The sequence below is a fragment of the Mesocricetus auratus genome, unplaced genomic scaffold (genome assembly GCF_017639785.1).
Source record: "Mesocricetus auratus isolate SY011 unplaced genomic scaffold, BCM_Maur_2.0 Super-Scaffold_100676, whole genome shotgun sequence".
Classification (NCBI taxonomy): Eukaryota; Metazoa; Chordata; class Mammalia; order Rodentia; family Cricetidae; genus Mesocricetus; species Mesocricetus auratus.
The window spans coordinates 158905078-158930305 of record NW_024429266.1 but is presented as its reverse complement, the minus strand read 5'-3'; the positions used below and the strand labels follow the sequence as shown (position 1 = coordinate 158930305).

General features: G+C 39.8%; 1 protein-coding gene across 9 annotated transcripts in view; it reads right to left on the bottom strand.

Moving 5' to 3' along the window:
• Positions 1-1187: 1187 nt before the first annotated feature.
• Mitf (melanocyte inducing transcription factor) overlaps positions 1188-25228 on the bottom strand; it is a 210503-nt gene continuing 186462 nt past the window's right edge. For 5 of the 9 annotated variants that reach the window (XM_013114106.3, XM_021227724.2, XM_040736967.1 and 2 more), the window contains 6 exons: positions 24931-25026; positions 18063-18180; positions 15730-15804; positions 12096-12171; positions 8534-8681; positions 1188-4694 (listed from right to left, as the gene is read on the bottom strand). In XM_013114106.3, coding sequence (XP_012969560.1) covers positions 4293-4694; positions 8534-8681; positions 12096-12171; positions 15730-15804; positions 18063-18180; positions 24931-25026 — 915 coding nt within the window. In that variant the 3' untranslated portion in view covers positions 1188-4292. 9 annotated transcript variants of the gene reach the window in all.

Sequence of the window (25228 nt, the reverse complement as noted above, 5' to 3'; positions counted from 1 at the left end):
GGTCTACTCCCAGCACCACATACACTGGGTACAGTAGTGCCTGCCTGTAATCTCAGTGTGCAGCAGGAAGATCAGAAGTTCAAGGTCAGGCTCGGCTACGTAGCAAGTGTGAGGCCAGCTTGAACTTCATGTTCCATCTCAAAAACAAATAATATAAAGCCATTTAAGTTGTATGCAAATGCCTGGAGAACTGGTAATGATGCTGGAGTGTGTGTGTGTGTGTGTGTGTGTGTGTGTGTGTGTGTGTGTGTGACTTGAGATTAAGACTTCATGTGCTCTCAAGAAGACAGTCAACAGGCAGGAACTTAGGTCAAGTGCAGCTGTCACCCCTCTGGAGATGAAAAGTCCCGACTTTCAACTTACCTGCTTTTCATTTTGTTCAGAAAATTGTCTTGATCAGGTGGGATCTTCCTATTTTTGCACATTTTTTAGACATACAGTCATATTTCTATGGAAATATAAATAATTCAAATAATTCTGAAAAAGAAAGGCCTCAATTACTGTATATTACAATTTGAGGGGGGGAACCCCTTAAACTTAAGAAAGAGCTGACAGTTGGATCATAAGCACTGCAGCAAGTTTCTGGTGTCTTCTCCAGGGGTTTAAACAGATTTTTTTTTTCAGGGGCAGAAGTTTAAGGTCTGGCTGGGGAATAAAGACCTGTTCTGTCTGACACTTCCCAATTCAAATCTAACATTTATCAAATGAGTCAGAAGTACTCTATTTTTTTTAAAGGAGCTGGCAGGCTGGGTATATTAAGCATCCATTATTATAAATTTGTATTTTAAAAACCTAGGATCTTTTCAGTAAATATGCAAAGGTTTCTCTGACAATTTCTCTCCTTTTTAATAAAGCCACCTCTCACTGAAATATTTTACATAAACCCCTTGTATCTAAAGTGGATTCCTGGCATCTGGGAGTTCAAAGTCTCCCCAAATTCAGAATGGGGGAAATGCTACACAATTACAACTCATTTGAGAATAAGTCATAAAGTAATCAAAAATGTTTCAAACCAAAAAAGTACCATCTTAGAGTGACATTTAAACTAAACAAAGTGCTGTTAGCAATTACACTTTCCTAGCAATTTCTTATTCATGAGATAAGAGGAAAAATGTGTGCCGCCATTGCTTTGAGAAGGTATGTACCAGTCAAAATGGGCATTAACCAGACACAACTGGCCAACAAGATGTGAAAAACCAAATGCTTTAATGAAGCTATGTAGAACAACAGTTCAGTTATTTCATTGGATACATTAATATCAATCATAATATACAGTGCTGTGGACCATACAGAAAGAATTGCTGCACCCAACAGCAGGGGCTGCTATTGACATTACAGTAGCAAGTGTCCAAAAGAGACAGTCATTTGTTGTCTTTGTCAAGAAGTCGGGGTCTTTTTATACTGTTATCAACATCAACTTCTCCCCAGTGCATTTTTCAAAAATATTAATAAGTGCATTCCTTTGTGCTTTGTATCTTTAAATGTCCTGTGCATTTCGTTTGCTCTTATTGCTTTATTGTTTACAAACAACCAGACTGAACTGTGTCTTGATCTGGGTATGACCAGATTGGTTGTATAGTCTTTTTTTTTTTTTTTGGCAAAGTCAGAAGTTTGGTATTTCTGTTACGTTACCCAGAAGAAGGTGGATAATTTTGGTATTTTGAGCACTCCAAATGGAGCTACAACCCTGAGTCACAATTCTGCACCCAGGGGTGGGGGAGTGGCATGGATCATTCTTTCCTTAAAAAACACTGAGCAAAAATACTATCTCTTGGCTTAACCAGTCCCTTAAAGAATCCACATTCTTGTAGGCACAAAAGAAATAAATAAAACCACCCCCCATGTTGCAGCCTCCAAAGTGCTTGTCTGCCTCTCCCAGAAGCTGCATTTTAGGAGGAAGGCGCTAGGGAAGTCAGCAATGTCAAGCCCAGGGACTACAAATCAGGGTAGTGGTGCAATATGCCATACTTTCTTCCAACAAAGCTTTCTAGAAAGTCACTCTGCCTTGGCCATAGTCACTCAGCTGTGGGTTAGTCAACCTTGTGAAACCTTGTTCAATTATTTAAAAAGAAAAAAATGTCATATCAACTAAGAAGAACTAGCATCATAGCATTACGATCTTCAATTTCTGTATCCAGCCCTCCGCCCCCGGCCCCCCGCCACAAATATGAAGAGAAAAACAGACAATGCTATGATTGTATTTCTGAACACTATGGTACAATTATCTGTTCATGCACATTTGCATTTCTATTCTAGGAAAAGAGTCACACACTTAAAGAGGTCGAAAGAATGGGAACTTATTTTCCCTACCCCCTTAAGTAATAAAGCTACAAGACTGGATAGCATCATCAGTGTTTCCAAGGATTTACATTACCCAACATGCATGGGAACCACGCACTTGACAATTCTCACCAAAGCCATCCATTCATACATCTGACAATCACTCCTCTTGGATCTCTCCATCACCCATCACCAATTCACATTTGACGTTTAAACACTTAAAAAACCCTCCTGAAAAAGGTTTCCTGATGAAAGAATTTGGCACTGTCAGTAAAATATATTTCATATTAAAAATATCTGAAGGGAAATTGGAAGCTCTAAGAATGTCTACAGAGGCACCATGCTACATCTCTCTTCACTCCAGATACCATCTTGAAACTTTCTCCTACTTTACAGTTCAGTCAGTGCAGGTCCAAAAAAGACTGCTAAGATATTTAAGGCACTTCATTCTGAAAGGATATGCTTTATGCCACTCATTATTCAATCCTAGGCTGCTACTAAGAAATTCCATTCAACAGCCTGACATGTAACACTATATATCATCTGTATAAAACATATAGACTTGATACATGTAACTCTACAGTTATTGCATAGGGCTATGCAAGTAGGCAATGCACAGAAACTAACTTCACAATGTTGCCACTTGGTTAAAACATTGTTATCAAGTGATTTGCCAATACAGTATTTCCCTCTTTTAAAAAGAATCCAGCCAGTTTATTGAAAGAAATCCCAATTTAAATGACCATCGTGGGCATATTAAATGCTGTGGTTATCAGTCTTCAGGAATATAGTTATTTTTATATCCTAGAAATACATATGTAAGTATTTTTTCTAGAAAGCCTGGTTTTTAATCTATTAATACTATACCTTAAATGTGTTGAAAAACTGTTTCAAGTGATACTGGAATATACAAAATATTTGCAAAGCTCTTTGAACACAAGACCTTGAGTAAAAGTAGTCTTTCGTGGGTGTACAAAGAATGCAGAGAAACACCAGTGAGTTGTAAAAGTATCGAAAACTCACCATTTCAAGATGCATATTCTTACAAATTAATACAAACATTGAAAAAAATGATGATAATAAAGAATCTATACAATCAAAATGACTAAAACATAATTTAAAAATAAAAATAGTAAAGCCAATTAGAAATGTGCCCAGTTCGGTTGTCTTTATCAAAAGCAAAAATGAAAAAAAAAAAAGATAAAGAAGAAGCAAACTTCCGGTGTTCCTTGATATTTTACTCAGAGAGGAGATTCATTTCCATTTTAAAATAAAACATATCTTATGAAAAATCGAAAACTGTAACTGTGCCCAATAAAAGTCAGAAAGGTCTGATCCTATGTTTCATGCCTTGGTCTACTAACTCCCTTCAGTGTGGGTTAGCACAAGCTACATTTTCTAACCAGACAATCATCATGAAAATGACTGCTATATTTGTCTTTATGTAATGTATTCTTCTTTTTAGTTTTCAGTACAAAGACTAACTGATGCTGGGAGTGCCCTGTGTCTTTAAGACAGTACCAGGGAATCAATGCATTTATAATGTGTGAAGGGCTTGGATGTCTTTTCCACTTTTCTCTTCATCGTCATCTTCTTTGTTTTCTTCTTTTGGTTGCTTTACATTCGTGTAATTAAACTTTACGTGTTTAGTTTCCAAGGAGGTCACAGACAGACAAAGCTCACAACCAAGTTTGGTTTTCCCCTGAATGAAAACGGACAGACGCTTCTCTGAAGCAAATGTCTCCTTGCTCAGAAAGCTCACACTTCGAGAAATCGGTTCACAGATACTGCACGCTGATGGTACAATACTTTGGAGGCCTTTGTAGTTGTAAAATAGAATATACAAGTCTGGCTCACAAAATTCTAAAAATAAAATATATCCTGGGCTACTGATAAAGCACGAAAAATTCATATTAAAGGAAAATTATCAATAAAACCTCTTCAGGTAAATTATGAAGTCTACTGAAGAAGAGAGGAAGCAGTTTGTGCAGAGGCAGAGCAAGGTGGGCTCGCTAACATGCATGCTCCGTTTCTTCTGCGCTCATACTGCTCCTCCGGCTGCTTGTCTTAGAAGCTCCTGGGGACACTGATGACAGCAGTGGATCAGTGACGCCAACAGGCGAGAGGGCATCGTCCATCAAGATGTCTTCCAAGTTGGAGCCCATCTTCCTGGGGATGCTATAGGCGGGGTTGCTCTCTGGCATGGTGCCGAGGTTGTTTGTGAAGGTGATGGTACCGTCCGTGAGATCCAGGGTCGTTGTACATGTCAGGTCTGTCTGGTGCTGCACAAGTTCCTGGCTGCAGTTCTCAAGAACTGGTTCTTGCTTGATGATCCGGTTCACCAGATCAGGCGAGCAGAGGCCAGAGGATGGGATAAGGGAAAGTCCATGCGCTCTCGCCTGCATCTCAAGCTCCTGCAATCAAGTCAAAGTTACACAGTTAAGTAGGCATGTGTGCATGGCCGACTTCCACCACACAGAAACTATGCAGGTGGGTATTATGTGCAGTTGCACAAACCCACAGAATGTGCATTACCGTGAGTGTCTCTACCTAAGGCTTTGGAGAGTAAGGGTGGCCAACTCTAACAAAGGGGCACTGTGGTACCCATGTTGATGATAAGAGGAATTGCATGGTCAGGTGACATGTGGAGCTGCCTGGGGTTGACATTCTACTGTACTGTGAACCTGAGACTGCTTTTAATAACTGAAGCCTAGTTTCTATTTTTAAAAAATCAAAACCTAGGGACAACAATAAAATGGTAAAGTAAACTTTGCTGCTTTTAAAAAATAAATTCTGCACTTTCCAAAGTACAGGACAGGTGGTATTTGTAGTATAGAAAATGCCTTTTTAGATGGTATATATTTTATTATAAATAACAAATACAATCACTCTCTACAGATATTAATGATTAACACAAGGATAGGCTCCCAAGTCAGGTTGGCCATTGTCAAAGACCAAAACAAAAGCCACCTACAGCAAATGTTAGCAAGGGTGTGGGGAGACAGGAACCCTTACTCATTGCTTGCGGGATGGGAACTAATGCTACAGCAGTCAATGTGGAGGTTCTTTGAAGAACTAAATATGGCACTAGTCCATGGCCCCCATCATACCCTTGGGCACTTTCCTGAAGGTCTCCAAGTCCGCATCATATAGAGATACTCAAAATCTATGCTCATCGCTATGCTGTTCACAACGGCCAAGATGCAGTGAGCCTAGAAGTTCATCAACAGATGAGCTGATAAAGGAAATGGGATGCACCTACACAATAGAGCTTTATTCAGCTCTAAAGAAATACTCAAGAAAATGAATGCAACTGGGGGTCACTGCAGGAAACACAGACTCTGCTAAATACTGTGTCTTCTAAGATGTGGAATGTAGAATTTTTTAAAAGTGTATATGTATGTATGTGTAAGACACAAAAAGAGAAAGGACACTACAGGAAGGATTAAAAAATGCCAGTGGAAGGAGACTGGGTAGGACAAGAGAGGTAATGGGGACGGTCTGTGCATGAAAATGTTACAAGGAAACCCATCTTTTTGTACAAGGCAGATATGCTAATGAAATATGAGAGCAAACAGAAATATAAAACCGAGTAAACAGTAACACAATGGCATATAAATTGCTTTGGAGATACCTTAAGATTTAGAGGGAAATGACTCAACTATCAAAATCCCAAACAGTTCCCCGATTTAGCATGAGGGTGCTACATACTTTTCAGTGCCCAGTTTTAACCAAAGTGTGCTAGAAAGTTTTCAACCCCCATTTTCAGTGTGAGTATGCTACATAATTCCAGTCCCCAGTATCAGGACAAGTGTGCTACATACATTTCAGTCCCCACTTTCAGGGTGAGCTGGTACATAAACACTTTTGCTTCCCTCATAGCACTTCCAAACAGGTTTCTGGAGAGGCTGTAGTGACAAGGACCTCATGAGCGCTGACATAGAATGGGAGGTAAGGGTGGCTTACTTAATTTAACCCCAGGTTTCCATAAATTGTACAGTCTCCAGAAGCACTATATATTAGTAAATACCAGAGTTAGGGTTGGGGTCCTAAAAAAGTCAAACAAAATGCTTATTTGTCAGTTACATACATTCCCTATAAACTGTTACTCAGCTGTGAAGATAGAAATATTCAGTTGTTTGGGTGTGACAGACCCAGTAGCAATTTTTTCTGGGTTCTGGTTATTAAGTCACCAATGGTGCCATGAAATAAACCATCTCCATGGTCCACACAAGCAACCAGAACTTTGTGCAATCAAAGCCTTCTTACCCTGGCAAAAGGAAACCTTTAGTTCTTAATTCAGTAAGAAAATTCTCATCTATGACACGAATAATGTCTTACGACATGTACACTCTTATTGTGGGCTGAACTGTGCTCTGAATCCGTCCACTAAGTCCTAACTCCAGTACCTCAAACTGTGAGAAGCTTGGCATACAGGATCTTTGAAGAAATTACTAAGATAAAATGAAGCCAATTCTGCTGACAGGGTTCGTCTCTGACAGTCTCTAAACAGTAAAAAAGCTACCTCCTGCTATTTAACCTTCCCTGCTCCCTGGCTCTCTGTCACAGTCGCACCAGCTGACTGACACACTCTGTAAGTCTGTGACTTCTCAGACCTCATTTCAAGATGCCTTAAATGCATTCTCCCTTAATATTCCTGAAACAAGCAGCAGGGATCCCCAATTCTCTTTCCATATGGTAATGCTGCCCTATGCTAGTGATAAAATAACATATTAAAATTAAGTGTAGATGGAAAGCATGTCCTTTGAATTCATCACAGAGGAAAGGTCCTTTGCACATGACATGGCTTCTCAACTGGGCCCACAGGAGTGGAGAAAGCCAAGATTGGTCTGTGTTAAAACTGTTGGACCTTTGAGTTCCTCCTCTGGGGACAGTAAGAGTGGGAGGCACATGCATGTAAGAAGCCACATGAGCATCTGTCTGTTCCTTCAAACCAGAAGTCTCTCCAGGCATCGTGCTAAGCTCTGGGCTATTTAATAAAACAAGGCTTCCTGCTCTTTCTTCCATGAAGACTTCAGCATGAAGGGAAAGCCCCAGGTCTTGGCCAAACACACAGGTGCTTGTAACTGTACACCAGCATGAAGAACACCAGTGCAGTTTGTCTTTTCAAAAACCAAGCAGATAAATTAACTCAAGGAGATGCAAATAGTTTACTGCACTCCTTTGTTGTATAACTAGACATGTTTATCAACAGATTAAAACAGTTACTTCAGTTTCTAAATGAGGTGTTAAATCTCATGCTGAGCTCTGAGGCTCTGTGATACTGTAGGGCTTGCCTAATTATTGATTTTTTTCTATGATAGGCAAAAGTGGTAAAGCCAGACTCATGGTCAGCAGGAGAAGGCCAAGAGGACATTGCCATGGGATTACTAAGGTCCATATTTCACAACATTCATATTTAATATGAACATGCAAGCTTGGAACTGAACACAAAAGAAAACTTAACTTCTTTTTGGAAAAACTTACTATATTGTAACAGTTTAATAAGGGAATTACATAAGTTACCAGTATAAGCAGGTACACTAAGCACCAAGTATTACATACCTAAGGCCATTTTATAGAAGATATGCAACATGAAACAAATCACAAATTAAAGGAGGGAGGGGAGGGAGAAAGATGTTCAAATTACATCTAGCCTCTGTTTGACCTTCTGAGTTATAAAGCCCTGTCCTAGAGGAGTGGCCACCTTCTGCCTCCTAGCCCCATGGCTGAGATCACTGTAGCTACAGCAAATGTGTTATCTTGGGGAGAGATGTAAAGTGTTGAGGAGTACTGGCAAGTTGGGTGTTCAGTGTTCATGATGTACACCCTCAAGCAGAATGCAATGTAGATTCACTCACACTGAACACCATGAACGAATACTAACTTCTGCCTGGATTAAGCTTGTCTGAACCCCAGATGGCACATCATAAACTTTCTTATCCTTAGGAAGCATATACACACTTCTTATGATGTTTGGGGGTCACAGTAAGATGAAAAATTCCCAGCAAAATTCACAACAGCATGAAAGACAAGATACAAGAAAAGACAAGCCCTCGACCTGGGGCTCAGCCTCCTGGTAAAGAGCCTCCTGGTAACTCGAAGGTGCCCCTCTGCACATGCCCAAGACTGTGAAAGTGGCATCAGTAGGCAAATTCATAAATATTAAGACTGTGTCTCCAGTTCTGACAAGGATCATTACATTCTCCATCTTCTTGTCCTGAAACTACTTTACATAGCACAGGGCAGGTACCTGTACTCTGAGCAACAGATGCCGGTTAGCATGTTCCAGCTTCTTCTGTCGGTTTTCAAGGTCCTTTGCACGCTGCTGTTCTCGTTGCAACTTTCGGATGTAGTCCACAGAGGCCTTTAGAATGGTTCCTTTGTTCCACCGCATGTCCCTGTGATAGGATGGAGGACAACAGACCCTTTTAGGAACTGAGTTCAAAGAAAATTCAGCATTCAGTGTCCAGCTGGAATAGCAATTATACATAAGTAATAGTTAGTACTCACTAGGTGCTCACCCCTCATTGGCCACTGACCACTCGTTTGGTATGTATCATCTTACTTTCTCCAAATGAACACCTTTTATAAGGTGAAGACATTGTGCAGATGTTGAAACCAGTACAGTATAATTCTATCTAGATCACAGATCTCTCACTAGGTGAAATCAATTATTTAATTCATGTGTGCTGTGTAGATTACCAAATCTTATTTGTAAACTGTCTTAAATGGTTCATATATCTGGGACTATAAGGGTTTATTCACTGGGACAGGATCAGAATTTTTTGTTTCTTTGTTTTGTTTCTCAAGTCAGGTTCTCTGTGTAACCCTAGAACTCATTCTGTAGACCAAGCTGGCCTCTATCTCACAGAGATCTGTCTGTCTCTTCCTCCCAAGTTCTAGGATTAAAGGCATGCACTCACTGCCACTGCCTGGCTCACTCTAGGATTTTTATCATAATTATCATAGACTGTCATCTAACCAACCTTTCTCTGTACCTATTTTCTCATCTGAAGTGATGACACGACATATATATATGAGCAGCCTTCTAAGTTCATCATTGGAATCAAAGGAGATGAACTTTGTGAACTTGAGAATACTAGTCCATAGTGGAATAAGTGCTGTATCAACACAATGACCACACTGCTGTGGTTTGAATCCTAGTGAGATGCTGACATGTAATCCCAATCTCAACAGCCGCCAACAGGTGTGACTTTCCGTTTCATCACTGTAGCTCCAATGTACTCATGTAAGAAAATCATCATCACCATCAACATCATCAATGAATATGGACAAAAGACATGATGGCTAGATCTTTGTTAACTCAACATTAGCTAGGGTCATCAGGGAAAAGGACATATCATTTCAGATTGGCATGCAGACAACAAGTCTACGGAGGCATTTTCTTGATTAATGATGGATGTGGGCGAGTCCAGACTTTTGTGGGCTATGACAGCCCTATGAAGGTGGTCCTTGGAAATATAAGGAAACAGGCTAAACAAATTATGTAGAGCAAGCCAGTAAGGAGCATTCCTGCATGCCTCTGCTTCAACTCCTGCTTCCAGGTTCCTGCCCTGAGTTCCTTCAGTAATGGACTATGACTGGAACATGAAGCCCAAATAAAACCCTTCTTTCCCAAGATGCTTTTGGTCAGTGTTTTACCATAGCAACAGAAACAAAGTAGGACAAAGTCACCCTAAAAAATCTTAGAGTACCCCAGAACAAACATTGGAGCATGACCTACAATTACAGAAGTAATCTTTCCAATCCCTTTTGTAGATAATCTTCAACACAGTGGTGGAAATAAGGATGATAAAATGGAAGTCTATTGGATGTAAATAGAACCATCAACCCCACCTCCTACAGCTACCAAGAGCAGGTCAGAATTATCACATGGAATAGATGAGTGGCAGGCCATCAAAACAGGCCATCTAGTAACTGAGCCTCCCATGGGTTGGCTGAGGAACAAAAGAGAAGGGTAGCCACAGCTTCTAGAAGACCCTGGGGTGGGTCTTTAGTGTTTGAACACCAAAAATGGCAACCCAGAGGTGTCCCAAGATACCTGGAGTGAACACAGGGACCAATTTTCAAGGCTAAAAATCAAAATAACAAAAGCTGTAGCAGTCAGCAGAAACATAACTGTGATGGATGCTGCCTTTTACAAGTCACCAAAGTGAAGAGCCAGAGCTGAACTTTTAAAGCCCACCCTTGGCCACTCAGTTTTCAAGAAGTACATCTATCTATCAGTTATCTGGGGCGTACTTTCTTATGAGATTCAATCAGTCATGTTTCTTGGCTTCAGTAGATTCAAATATTGTGTTTTAGGTACTTAGAGGAATCCCTTTTCCATGCACAAGTATATATGTTCCCAAAATTTATGAAATCAACCAAAATTTAATTGTTTTGGGGGAGGAGTAGGCATGTGCTGAGTAAAGTGTGTCTCTATTTCAGTTCCAAGGCACACTCTAGAAACCTGGTTTCAGAAAACCACTATCCATATTACAGCCTGTTTTATCCTAACACAACGTCTACCATGCAAGCTCCCTATCAGCTCAGGCTATAAACATGTAAGCATTCTACTACAATGGAGGAGACATGCAAATTCAAGCTTACACCGGGGCCCCATAATTTCATAATCTGTTACTAAAGAGATTCACACGCTACAATTCTAAAAGAATATGCTAAGAAAGGGAAAGCTGATAAAGAACAGGAAATGGGAATTCAATTTCAACTATCATGCAAGACTGACTATAGGAAATGAAGGTCACAGCCTCTAGGAGGATAAATCTGTGCTGCACAACTGAAAATCTGGATGTTTCCAGCTTGAAAATGCGTCTCCTTGAAGCCTGGGAAAGCAAAGTGTTAGAAGACAGAAACTGCGCACATTCATCAAAACCACCTCACAATAGGTAATGGTTTTATTTTATTTTGCTACAAATTCCCCGACAATAATGTGAATCGTGAATTTAATAAGCCTTGCATGAATAATGCTTGATTGCATCTTTACTTTTTATTAGATAGCTAAAAGGTCATATTCAAAGGCTAATTTCATAGAATGCCTATGGGGGCCATTAAAATATATACCTCCCCCAGCCCTTTACCTCAAATGGGCCAATTTCTAATGGATAAAAATTGTGTGTTTGTTGACCACTTTGCTGACGTGGCAGATAACATGGTAGGAAAGACTTGAAAATTATCTGTTAGCTGTTATCTCCCAGAGAGGAGGCAGCGGTGGGGTGGGGAGGGCACCAAAGGATGAACTACAGATCAGCTGACTTCATAAGCAGATTAACCATTGCTTTTTCTCCTAGATTGGTAAAACACACAAAGAATATGCAAGTTTTCATAAAAACAATTGACCTTTTGTCTTTCCAGTATCATTGAACTTGACATTTCCAGTATCTGTGCAACAGTGCCCATTTAGTGATGCTACACAGTAGAGGTTCACACACGCCACACATCTTGCTTTAACAGCTATTGGGATCTTGTACGCATTAACCATTAAAGAGGCTCCACTGCCCCACTCTGCACCCTAAGCTCAAAATTTTCTACCAAGTTCTCAGATTCCCATACGCCCATCCCATTCCTCAGATTCAAAGCTAACTATCTCAGCTCCAATATCCCTTTGTAGAATTCAGTTCATTTCTCTAGAAATTTTAGTGTGGTGAAATTAACCAAAGGAAATGCTTAGAAAAGGAAGCAAAGGGAGAGGGGAGAGTTCTTTAATTTCTCTAAGAGAGTATTTTGCAACATATGAGAAAACGGAAAGGTGTGAAAATATATGATGCAGATTAACATGGAATTGTACTCACGGATCATTTGACTTGGGAATCAAAGTACCTAGTTCTTTAATGCGGTCATTTATGTTAAATCTTCTTCTCCGTTCAACTTCAAGAAAAGAGCATGGGAGAGGGCCATTAGTAGCAGCAGCACACATGCGTTCAGCACATCTCATTAAAGGCATGTGCACACTGGCTTCACAGTCTGGACAATGTAAACTTGAAGCGACTTCCCCCTGTGCTTATCTTCCTTTTGGATACTAGAGGGTAATGAACTTTAAGAAGAAACGTGCTGCCTTCAGAGTGTTCTCATTTATAAAGCTCTGAGATATGCAATTTCCCACTTAATTCTGTAATAACCCTGAAAATCTGGGCTTCGTCCTCACCTACACATCAAAATTGGACAAATCTGCATTGTACTTGTTCAACTAAATAGAAAACAAACCTGTACTGACAAAATGTGCACAGATCTGTAATGATACAATTAAAAATACAGCAATACCAATTTGCCATAGGTTGGACAGCACATACCTGCTTACAGCAGCTGAATTACTTTTAAGAGTACAATTTGAATTTTACATAATGTTTACTGATCACAAGATGTCACTCTGATCTTGATTTCCTTTTGGCACTTAAAATAGCAAAATGTTTGGTTTTGCTCATGAGAGATACAAAAACTCTTTTTGTAACCCAGGACTGACAAAAATAAATATACAAGTTACATATGTAATTCCTTAGTGACCATGTTAAACTAGTAAAAAGAAAGACATTAACTTTAATATTTCATTAAATCCATTCTCTATAAGCCATCATCATTTTAGCATGTAATATATATTTAAAACGTTAAATTAGAAGGTGTGCATTCTTTTCTTCACACTAAGCTTTCAAAATCAAAATATTTTACACTTGAGCTTATATTTTTGTGTAGTGCTGGGGACCAATCCTAATACATGCTGGGCAAGTGTTTTACCAGCTCAGCCCCCAGGCCAGTGCAGGCCAATTTGCACTAACCACAATTCAGATGCTCTAGGCATTAAATGGCAAGTAACTACCAAGCTAGACAACACACATCATTTAGCTCCACCGTGCATCCTGAGTGCATCACCATCCTGTGACCTACGTGTACCGGGACTGTCTCTCTCAGGGGACAAGGGCCTTATAAGACAGTAAATGTTTTTAGTTTTAAGCAGGGGAAGGGATTCTGCTACATCCAAACTGAGATCATCTCAACCATTAACTAACCCCACCCCTACCATTTTCCATTTTTCCAAGGAAAAGTCAAGTCCTTGAGGTATCCTACAAGGATCTGGTGGGCCCTGCCTTGCTGATAGCACCTTGTCCTCGTCCAGTGTGCCAGCATCTTCCCTGGCCATTCACCTGTGCAATTTCTGCTTTGTCCCCATTGACTCCACTATTCCATACCCAAGTCAGTTTTGCATTGGTCACACTCATATGTTACCCCCTATGCCTAGAACACTCAGCCTAAACAGCCTTTTCCTCCTGTTAAGTAACAACTCAGATTTACCTATGTGAGTTCCCAGGTTGTCCTATTCACAATGATCCACCACCCCCATGCCTATTGTGATACTGTGTTCACTGGGCTCCGTTTCATATTCTCGCAGAACTCTGATTCTAATCCTTATTATTCACCTATTATTTTCACTGTGGCATTCCAAGCAACCACATGAACCTGGCACAAAAGTATCTTTACCATTCCGTACCTGCCTTTTCTCACTCCCCTGCGCACCTTCCGGGCTCTTTCAGTGCCAACATTTAGAGATGCCACATGTACTTTTCGTGTGGGAGTTTCCTCTTTAGATATTTATATTAAAAGTGATATAAATTTATAAAACTTAAAAAAACACCCCTATAGTGTATGGCAGTAAAGGTTAAAGAAACCCTTAACATTCCCCAGCATCTACACGTCTGAGACAACTATCACAGACAAGCTGGTTTCTAGATCTTGCTCTGTGTACCCACACATCTAATGGGAACATCCCTCCTGTGTGTTTCCTTCCACAATGGAATGCGATATCTATTGCTATCCTTGTTCCTCTCAGTAATTAGTATGTGGCACCTGATATCTGACTCAAATGTGCCTACTGGTGGGAAACCTGTTTGTCCAGTTCACTGCTAGAGATAAGCTCCTCCTATCCAACTGGAGCTCAGCAACTTGTGATGGCTAAAAGAATGACTGGATACATGAAGGCATCCATTCGCCCATTTCAGCAAGTATTTTCATGAGCTAAATTCTAGAAAGGGGAGGGCTGAGTCAAGGGCAGCAGGACTCTGCACACTAATTCCCAGGAGTTAGACAAGACTCAGACATTTACTGACAACCTTCAACAAAAAGGCTCTGGTGGGGACTTGCACACAAGTATCAGTTCTTCCAGGACCCAGCTTCTTTTCCTGTGTCTCAGTTATGTGACGTTTAGATACTACATTGTTATTTTATTTCTAGGAGGTTTTAAGGGGAGACTGTCTTTGAGTTAAATTATTTGGAATCTGGAAATTTTTAAGCTGCAAACTCAAATCTGCTTAAAAATGACAAAAGCTTCTCAAACCAAAGCCAAAAACAGAGAGAGCAGCAGTGACGCTATTGAGTGCACAAGGCATGGGGCTTCACCAGGGCATGTCTCGGTACCCAGCAGAGAAAAGCAAATCCTGTGTGCACAGGCGGGCAACATAACACGTTCCCAGGACAATGGATTTGAGAAAACTAGTAACAATACAAAAACACAATGGTGAAACAGTTACGGACAGAGTCATACTGTAGGGTAACTACTATGAGGCAGTATTTAAGAAATTAGCATCAAGTTCTTAGCACAGATTGTCCAACTAAAAATAAATAAAGAGCAAGCAGCTGCAGAATGTGCACACTATGGCATGATGTATTTAAGCACACAAAGCAATGCTTTTCATTGTCTGTGTATACCTGACTTCATAGGAAAAGCACTGGGGCAGCAATGCCTAACTGAAAACAAGCAATTGCCTGTATCTGGTGACTAGAGTAGAGTGATGCACTTCTCTTTTCTTTTTCTTTTAAATCAAAAGCAAGGTTTCTATATATGACTCATAGTCTCAAAAACCAACATAGGAAAAAAAAGTAAACAGAGAACCCCCATGCTCCTTCCCACCTCTAAATCCAATCTGTATTTTCATTGTGTGGTCTCTATTAACTGCAAAGCTTAAACATAAAGTTTTCCCAGAAAAAGACTTCAAGCCCAATGAATAAAAATATTCTAATGCTATGCAATACTTTAGAGAAACAAATAAACACCATAAATTTGGGAGACGACTTCACCCACTATTCCCATCACATGAATTTCTTTCCTTTTCTTTTGTCTTCTTTTTTTAACTTTGAAATCTCACAGGAAAAGGTGATCCCCAAAACCCCTTTTGGTAATAAGTTCCAGCTTGAGCAGGACTTATAATTGGGTATTTGGGGATCAAGACTCCCTTTATATACATACACACATCTACCACCACAAACAAAAGTAGGATTTCTTCAAAAATAGAAAACATTTATGCATATATAAAACATATGTTTGATATGAAATAAAATCTCTCTGAAATACTCTCTGGAAGTAATGGAAGAAGCTTTCTGATACAGGAAGAACGCTAACTTTAAGGTCAAATGCCATGGGCATAAAGAAAGCAAACTTACTCAAGTTGTGATTGTCCTTTTTTTGCCTCTCTTTAGCCAATGCTCTTGCTTCAGACTCTGTGGGGAAAATACACGCTGTGCACGTGAATGAAGTAATTAGAAACTGGAACTGTTTGAGGGACATAGCAGCGTCAATTATAAAGTATCTTTTCTGAACATTTGAGGCTCGTCTTGCTGGAACCCAATGAAAATGACAATTTCAAGTTATAACTTCTACAGACATCTACTTCTAAAGCTACCTATATCAAATCTCTGCAAAATCCCGTTCTCACAACCTAGATGAAGTGACAGCAGGCCATAGCACACCAAGTCTACATTTTAGTACTAAAATCAATAAAATAGATAGAAACTATTTGATGACATACCATTTTTAAGACTTACTTATTTTAATTTTATGCGCATAAGTGGTTGCACTCGTGTGTATCTATGGTGTGTTTCATGTGTGGGCATTGCTCAAGGAGGCCAGTAGAGGGCATCAGATCCTCTGAGAATTGAGTAACAAATGGTTGTGAGCCGCCACTGTGTGGGTGTTCTTAAACACTGAACATCTCTCCAGCCCTTGATAGGTAGTTATTTTCAGGACAAACAACTTTTGGGTATTTTTATGGCTTTGTAATGCAATGACGTGAAAACTGAGGTGATGTTTCTGAATCTGTTCTTCATGGCCTCTGACTAACTCATGAGAATGATGTGGAGTCAGGTGGTGTCAGAATCTACTAGAACAAAATCATGTCATGATTCTTAGGAGTCACAATGTATCTACAACTTGTCTGCCTATGGAAACATAAGTGAGGAAGGGTCTAGATGAATTTGGTAGCAACTCCATTTGAAAATCTGTATTTGAATTGCAACTTACATGATATTTTGGTGTCAAGATTTTTTTTTGCCTTGAGAAGAACAAATAAAAGTAACAAAGTATGCAGTTTATTGATTCTAAGACTTATAATATCATGTTAGTTTCCTTTCAAAAGTAACACTTGAAATAGTATGTTAAAGGTGTAGCATTTTACCACAAAATAGCAAGACTTGCAGCTCCTGAGGCAAATTAACTAGGCACATTTTATATATATATATATATATATATGTATATATATATATATATATATATATATATATATAGTATACAGCATAAATGTAGACACCCATGTCACACACACTACAACTATCAAAGAGAGGATGCATGGAATGCAGATTAATTAATATTATATCACTTAATGATATTACAGCCTTCTTGGTGTATGCAAAGATACTCTGTGAAGTTCATACCACAATAAAATCACCATGTGACCTATTTGTCAGGACATACTCTGGTCATCATGAAACTCCTAATTGCGTATGCATGTATGTATATGTTTGTAGACAGAATTAAAATTAGAACTCCTATATGCATGTATGTATATGTATATAGACAGAATTAAAATTAGAATCTCCTAAATTCATATAGTCAATCTCTTTCTCACACAGAAGGATAAAAATGTTTTACTTTCCATGGCTCCTTAATGTTTTTTTATGGTTTTGCTCTTGATAGTTTTTGTTTAATAATAAATTACCTGTAAACCCCAACTAGTACTTTCTTTAAAATGTTTTTCTTCTGTTAAAATTTTCTGACAAAGTTTTTATAGTTATGCTTTTGGACAGGATAGGAATCTTTACAAGAAATCCATATGCCATATTCTCACCCCACCCCCAATTCTGCAAGAGGCAAAAACTAAATAACAAAAAAGGATTTGGGGCAAGGATCATAAAATTCACCATGGTAGAATGCCAGTTCTAATACAATTTCTGTCATGTTTTATTGGTCAAATGCCTTCCCTAAAGCATCAGCCAATGTGGCAAAATAGGTAATTTCACACTTGCCTCAAGAGCAAACATTCTGATGGCTCCGTTTTATGATTTATTTCTCCTTCTATAATAAATCTCTTGCACATAATACAGTAAAAAGAGTGGGAGGCATCTGAAGATGTGAGAAATAAATTCTTTACTCAATCCCAAGTGTAGGCTTAAATGGAAAACTCGAGGCAGGGTCCTCTAACTCAAATCTCCATGAGCTTGGCAAGCAAAATATGCAGTAGGTAGGGGAGAGGCACTTTACAGGGGACCAGTACTGCTATCATCCCCAACCCAAAGTGTATAGTAGTCATGGACAAAGAAACTCAGCAAACACTGGAAACAGGCATTCCAACATCTTAGTACTGCACAGTAAATTCCTGCACAATGTGTGAGAAACCACGGATGCCAGCTAGACAGGAAACATTGCTATTACATTGGTAATGCTGTTCAATGAGGAACAGGACAGAGTATCATGCTAAGAAGCATACATGTTAGGTACATACCTGTGAGCTCCCTTTTTATGTTGGGAAGGTTGGCTGGACAAGAGTTGCTGATGGTGAGGCCCGGGGGTGGCAGGCCCTGGTTGCTGTATAAGTCGATCAAGTTTCCAGAGACAGGTAACTAGACATAGACAAGGAGAGCAATGAGTTGTTGAATGAATGCTGAATTTTTCCAGTAAGACTCACACCCTATTCCAGGCTTTGTGGAAAGGACAATCTTTGCTATAGAGTGCTGTGTCTTAAAAACAGGACAGTATGCACAATCATGCAGAATTGCACAATCTGTTTATACAGAAAGAAGAAAGGATGGCCTCGCACTGAGTGCTGTCTGGTGGGTGCATTCTAAGCATAGAAGCAGATGTCCCATTAGTGCTGGCTGTTCCTGGGAACTAGGATTCTGTGTGCGACTTCCATCAAAGTACATTTTCTTCCTCCCATCTTCGCCTCTCCCTACTTTGCGCTCTTTATTTTATAAAGAAGAGCAATGGTAAAGGCTTCCTTTTTGTAAAGGAAAAGAAAAAGCTGGATTCCTTGAGATTGAAATTATTCAAAGAACCACAAGAGGGAGCCCAAAGACTTTAATAAAAAATAAGGCAGCTAAGAAAAGGATTAACGACTATGTAGCCTTACTAACTTAGCTACTTTGGTACTGTCTCCTCAGCTTCTCGAGATGTTTCAAAGTAGTAAACTGGTTTTTCATGTTTTTCGTGACAATGATGTCCCAGTTGGACATGGATTTCCTCATAGCTAGCTAGAGACAGTAAAGCCACAAGTTCCTCTTCTTATGCCCTGGAAAACTTTCTACATATTAGTTATGCCTTATTCCTTTTATCACAGACCCTTAGCACTTCCAGACAATTTCAAATAATTCCTTGACAACTGCATCAACAATACCTTATCAATTAACCCCACCCTCTTACTTGATTATATGTTCTCTACTGTGTTAGACAAGTAATTTCAGAGACCATCTTAGTGTAATTAAAACATGGAGTGACCCAGTAGCCAAGATGCACTACCCTTATCTGCAAAGCTTGAAAAGGGATTAACATTTTTTTACCTTTTCATAATTTTATAATGTTTAAGTGCATATTTATCTTGGGGACAACACCCAGATACAAACACAAAATTTATTTATGTTTAATTTACATCTTATACATGTGGCCAAAAGATAACGTTATATAAATTTTTCAGTTAACCAGTTTTCTTTACTATGATCTGTCTCATACAATTGGGTATCAAATTCTACTTAAGGCATCAGGTTGACACTAAAGTTTTGAGTTAGGGAGGTCAGTGAATTGGCTGAGTGGGTAGATGCTTGCCCAGCCTGACAACCTAAATTCAATGCCTGAAAACCATGTGACTGAAGGACAGAACTGACTTCCAAACTGACCTCTGACCTCCACATGTGTGCTCTAGCCACATTTACCTACACACACACACACACACACACACACTTTACATAAATAAAGTGTGGATGAGTGGAGGATGGATGGACGGATGGATGGACAGATGGAAGAAAAACCAATTTTTATTTTTTTAAGATTTTTGGATCTTGAAGTTAGCTCAGTGGACAAAATGTTTGCTCTTCAAGCATAAAGACCCAAGTTTGGAGTCCCAACACGCACATAAAATCTAGGTGCATGTCTTTTACCCTGGTGCTGAAGCAGGAGTGGATACAGGAGAATCCATGAAAATTACCAGCAGTCACCAGTCTAGCCTAGTTGGCAAGGTCCAGGTTTTGGGACGATGTCTCAAAAAACTAAGGTAGGGTAGCTAAAGAAGGCTTCTCATAGGCCTCTGGCCTCCATACAGGCATGACCTAAGGCTAAAGAGATAGGGCTGGAGGGCACTACACATACAGCAAGTTACTTCCTCATAGGTATACTAATAAGACTGGGGAGGGAGGGAAGGCAGGTAGGCAGGTAGGCTGGCCTTGGTGAAGGCAGCACTTACAGAATCTGCATAAACATAATAAACACACCCACACATTGTGCACATGCCAACGAGTAGCACTGTGCTAATTTAAAATGTCCTTGGGCCACATTTCAAGGCCCTCCATCCAAAGCTCTGATAAAAGGTGACTCTGACTATTAACAGTCATTGCTGAGTGGTTCTATTGGGAAACAGGTCACCTCAGGGTCAACCATGCTCTTTGTGTGTTTGGTTTTGTTCTAGTCCAACTTAACAAAAAGTGGGAGGCATTAGCATGTTTGCATAGAACACTGCAAAGGGCCAGAAAGATGAAGCTTACAAAGTCACAAGGAACTGAAGTCTAAAATCATTTCCCATGTCCAAATCTTTGGGTGGGGAGGAGGGTAGGGGGACTTAACATCTAAACATTAATAAACCAAATCAAGTTTTGAGGGACTTATGTCTGAGCAATAATAAAACAAGAATACAATTTTAAAAAATTGGAAACAATGAGCTAAAAGATTAATCCAGTGATTCTAGAAATAGAAATTGTGTGTATACAATGTCCTCAAATGCAAACTGGATATGAACATGCAATTTTGTTATGATGACCATGAGTTGGGGACAAATGAAAGATGGGTGCTAGATACAATTAGGTCAAAAACAGGCATGGTGGTTCATATCTGGGATCTAGCCCTTGAGAAGTAAAGGCAGGAGGATCAGGAGTTCAAAGCCAGCAGGGGCTACATGAAATCTTGTCTCAAAAAACCAACCAAACAAACAAACAAAATCAAAATCAAATAAATAAATTGGAAGCAATCTGCTAGGTTATCAGGGAATGTTCACTGAAGAGAGGGGAAAGGAAGAGAGAGAAGAAAGAGAAGGAAGAGAAAAAGAGAAATAAATGGGAAGAAAGAGAAGAAAAAGAGAAATGGAGAGGAGTGAAAGGAAAAGGAGGAGAGGAAAAAGAAAAAAAAAAAGCAAAAACTGGGTCAAAATAACAGCCCTGGACTAAGAGAGGCAGAAATGCATGCTTGCTTGACTGGTCAGCATCTCTGCGTTTCTCCAGTGTGTTCACCTGCTGGACAAGATGTCACTTCCTCGTACAACAGTAGCGTGGCCCTCAAGAGTCATAGTCTGGCCAGCTCAGGTGTGGACAAGGTGAGGGTGTTGCTGCCTTTGCTCTGGCTACGGTCTGAACTGAGTGCACTGGCACTTCTCACCACCAAAAGGAGCGTTTCACCATGTGACCGCTGTAAAATGTTATTGTTTCTCTCTATGGATGGGCCCTATCTCTGTCTCTGAATATCAATCGTTCAATTAACACAGGAAAACAGGACTTTTATTCTTTGTTTGTGAGAGCACAAGAGGGCCTTGTGCCCTTGGAACAGTTATTTCTAGATCTCAGTTCCCTTCGGATAGTTCCCTCTCTGAGTGTTTCTTCTACTTTTTAAAACAAGCAGTTAACTTGAAACAAAGCATTTCAAAGAATCAAATAAGTAGAAAAAAATGCCTATACTGACAAACATTCAAGTTAAACTTAACTGTGGGAAGAAAACGTTTAAAATGGAATGGGTAGCAGTTGTTTAGTTATTCAATTAAGTGAATGCCAAGATGAACAAGAACCAAGGTGGCCCCCACTTTGACTGGGAGTCTATTTGTATTGGGTTACTTCTTGTGAATGAAAATTTAAAGTTCTCACATCAATTCAACTGCAGTTGATGCAACATTTTACAGACAAGGAAACTGGGCTAGAGAGGTCAATTACCTCACTCAGCGGTGTATGGCCAAGGGCTTGGGCTGCAGCTCAGGGTAGGACCATTTGTATAGCATGCATAATGTCTGGGGTTTGACATCCAGCATGGCAAAAACAAAAGTAAAATCAGCAACAGAAAAAAAAAAGCAGCCTACATTCAGAGTTTGCTTCTAAACTCTACAAAGGGCAGTCTTTCTCCTTGCAGAGTTCTGTCAGGACAAGATGCCCTTGAGGTGATACTTTGCCTGTTCCAGCCTGTGACACAGGAGAAGTGAACATGGCAATATGGATGCTGATTTCTGAGGGCGGCTTCAGGACTCTAGCATGGTTGGCAATGAATTTACCACTAACTTTGGAAGATTACTCTCTGATCACTGAGTTCCTCAACTGTCCAGCTACACGTGTGGGGTAGCATGGTTACCCCTTCCAGGACATAAGCTCAAGGGTAAAACCCTTCCCTTTGCAGCTCCTCTACCTTGCCCAGGATGCCATTATTGTTGAACTGATAATTAAACCTAGGGCCTCATACATCCTAGGCAAGTGCTCTACCACTGAGCTATGTATGGCCAGGTCCCCTGGATACATGTAGACAGATGCTCTGTCAACCTTGGAGAAAGTTCTCAGGGGTAATGAGCTAATGCAGGAACAAGACTCAGTGTCTGCTGTGGAATAATTCTTCTGTACACTGTGAATATGCATTACTCTCATTAGTTAATAAAGAAGCTTACTAGCCTATAGCAAGGCGAATAAAATTATGCAGGACAATCAAACTGACGATGTTAGGATGAAGAGGGGCAGAGTGAGAGTTGCTGGCAGATGCAGAGAGAACAAGATGGGCATGCCATACTGAGAAAGGGTACCAAGCCATGTGGTACAAAACATAGATAAGAAATATGGGTTAATTTGATTGTATGAGACAGCTAGTAACAAGCCAGAGCTATCGGCCAAGAATTTATAATTAATATTGAGTCTCTGTGTCTGTTACTTGAGAGCAGGCAGACAGGACAGGAAAACTCCGCCTCCAATTGTCAGGGTAGATGGAGAAGGTACTGTTCTACAGAAGCAGATGGAGTCATATCAACTGTCTTTAGAAGGACAGGTAAGCACAGTTCAGCTGGAAGCAAGTTGGGACAGGCGCTAATGGGCAATGCATGGTGAGGTGCATCATGACAATTAACTAAAGTCTTCTATCAGAGAGTTTGACACACTGTAGAGCTCCAATGAATATCAGCTGACCAAACCAACACTATCAAAAGTATTGAATGTTGCAACTAACAAATTACAACAAATAATATAGACAACAGGGTTGAATGCAGCTCCTATTTCCAAAGCTAAATACTATTTACACCTTATCAGGTAAGAAGACAGATGAGTTAACAGATGTGGAAACAAAGGACTTTAGGATCGCATGCAAGTTCACAGACTAAGAGCACGCTTTGGATTTGAACCCAGGTCTGGTAATACTTCTCCAGTTCCTGACCACTGTGTCTTATTGTTTCCTTTTAGAACTGGTATATATCCTTTATTTGAGGTGTCCAAGAAGCAGGGTTTCTGATATTTTGTATGAATTTGAACAACATGCAAGAGGAAGTTGGTACACTGAGTGTTGCTTTGGACCCAGTGACTTCAAAGGTTTCCATCATTGCAGAACTTATTTTAAAATTGATAGTATTATGAAATAAGTCATTTCATAGTCCTTTTGAATATACCCAGGTATACATTTATCACCCTGGCACAAGGACCACCTCCTCAGCAAAATCCCTTTGAGATGACCATGTCATTGCTAATTCATGCTGTGAACATGCCCGTGTCTTTGGATCTATTTGTAAATTCTGTGGTAGAAGCTCCATGTAGTGTCTTGCTCATGTTTATCCCAGGATTCGGGCTACTGACAAAGTATGCATCTAATTGAATATAACAGAATGAGAGCTAAGGGTTTCATGGGAGTCAAAGGACATGGGGAAAGCTTGGCATAGGCACCTTGATCAGAACTGACCATCTTCAAAAATCACAGAGTGAGGGGCTGGAGAGTTGGCACAGTGGATAAAACACCTGCTACATGAGCATAAATATCTGAGTTCCTAACACCCACATAAAAAGCCACGCGTGTGTGGCAAGCATCCTGAAATCCCAGCAATTGTTCAGGAGGCTAAGACAGGATCTCCATGGCAAGCTGGCTAGCAAGTCCAATCAAATCAGTGGGCTCCAGGTTTGGTGAGAAACCTCACCTCAGTAAATGAACAAGTGAGAAACTGAGGGAGACACTCAATGCCAACCTTGAGTCTCCATGTGCTCACACGAGGCATGTGTGGCTCTACCAGGAAACATGTGGATACACAGGAACACAGCCACACACACCACACATTCAAAAACAATTACAAACTAAGTGGGTTGGGAAAAGACACTAGATCTTTAAAGGGAACTTTTGAGATTTCAGGGGACATTCTCACTTCACAGGAGTTCAAAGCCAACTTGGATAACACCAAAAAGGAAATTGCTAAATATTATAAATAAAAAAAACAAAAAACAAAAGAAAAATCAGTTTACTGAACTTTTGTGTTGATAAGTAAATAAAGGCTATCTTGTTCCTGGCTGAGGGCATTTACAACTAGAAATCAGTATTTTTTTTTTGAAACAATGTTTACTGTGTTGAAAAAAAATTTCACATAGTGCAAAAGTTACCATTTTCAAGCACACGGTCTCTGTTACATATATTCATATGTTTCTTGAAATGGTAGTTTCCTCTTGAAAATCAGAATCCATACCCCCCTCAATAACTGCCTATATACCTGTGTATATGTGTATACCCACACAAATACCCACACATATACACACAAATGTGCACTTCCAAGCTTGCACACATGGATGCATGTACCCACAGAGAGAGAAGAAAAAAAATGCCTAGGGAATGTAGACCAATGACAGATCACTGACATTCCATTTATGAGACCTCAAAGAGGTTCAATACTGAAATAGAAAAACACAAAACAAACAAAACCAAGGAGAATTTGTGCTCTTGGACCAAGAGAGTAATCACAGTGCTCCTGATAAACTTTGATGTCAAAATTACTTATTTGTGAACATTTTATTACTAATAAACTTCTGAAAGAATCTGTGTGAAAACAAACCGAGTCAAGGGGAATGGAATGGACAGAAAACAGCCTCCAGATTTTCTTGGTAAACAAAACAAAAGGCCATCAATACCGTGTTTGCCATTTGCAAGGCAGGGTCCATCAAGCCCAAGATTTCTTCATTATAACTTGACTCCAGGCTGATGATGTCATCAATTACATCATCCATCTGTTGAGAAAAAAGCCACAGAAGAGAAGCAGGAATGAGAAAGAGGTGCAAGGCCAACCCCCAAAAGACCTTTTTGGTCATTTCTTACCTAAAGCAACAGTGATCTTTAGTTAGAGTCTAAAAAGTAACTGTTCTCTCCCCAACTAAATTCAAGATATTACTGGAACCCATGACATGAGTGGGTAATGGAAACTGGGCTTAG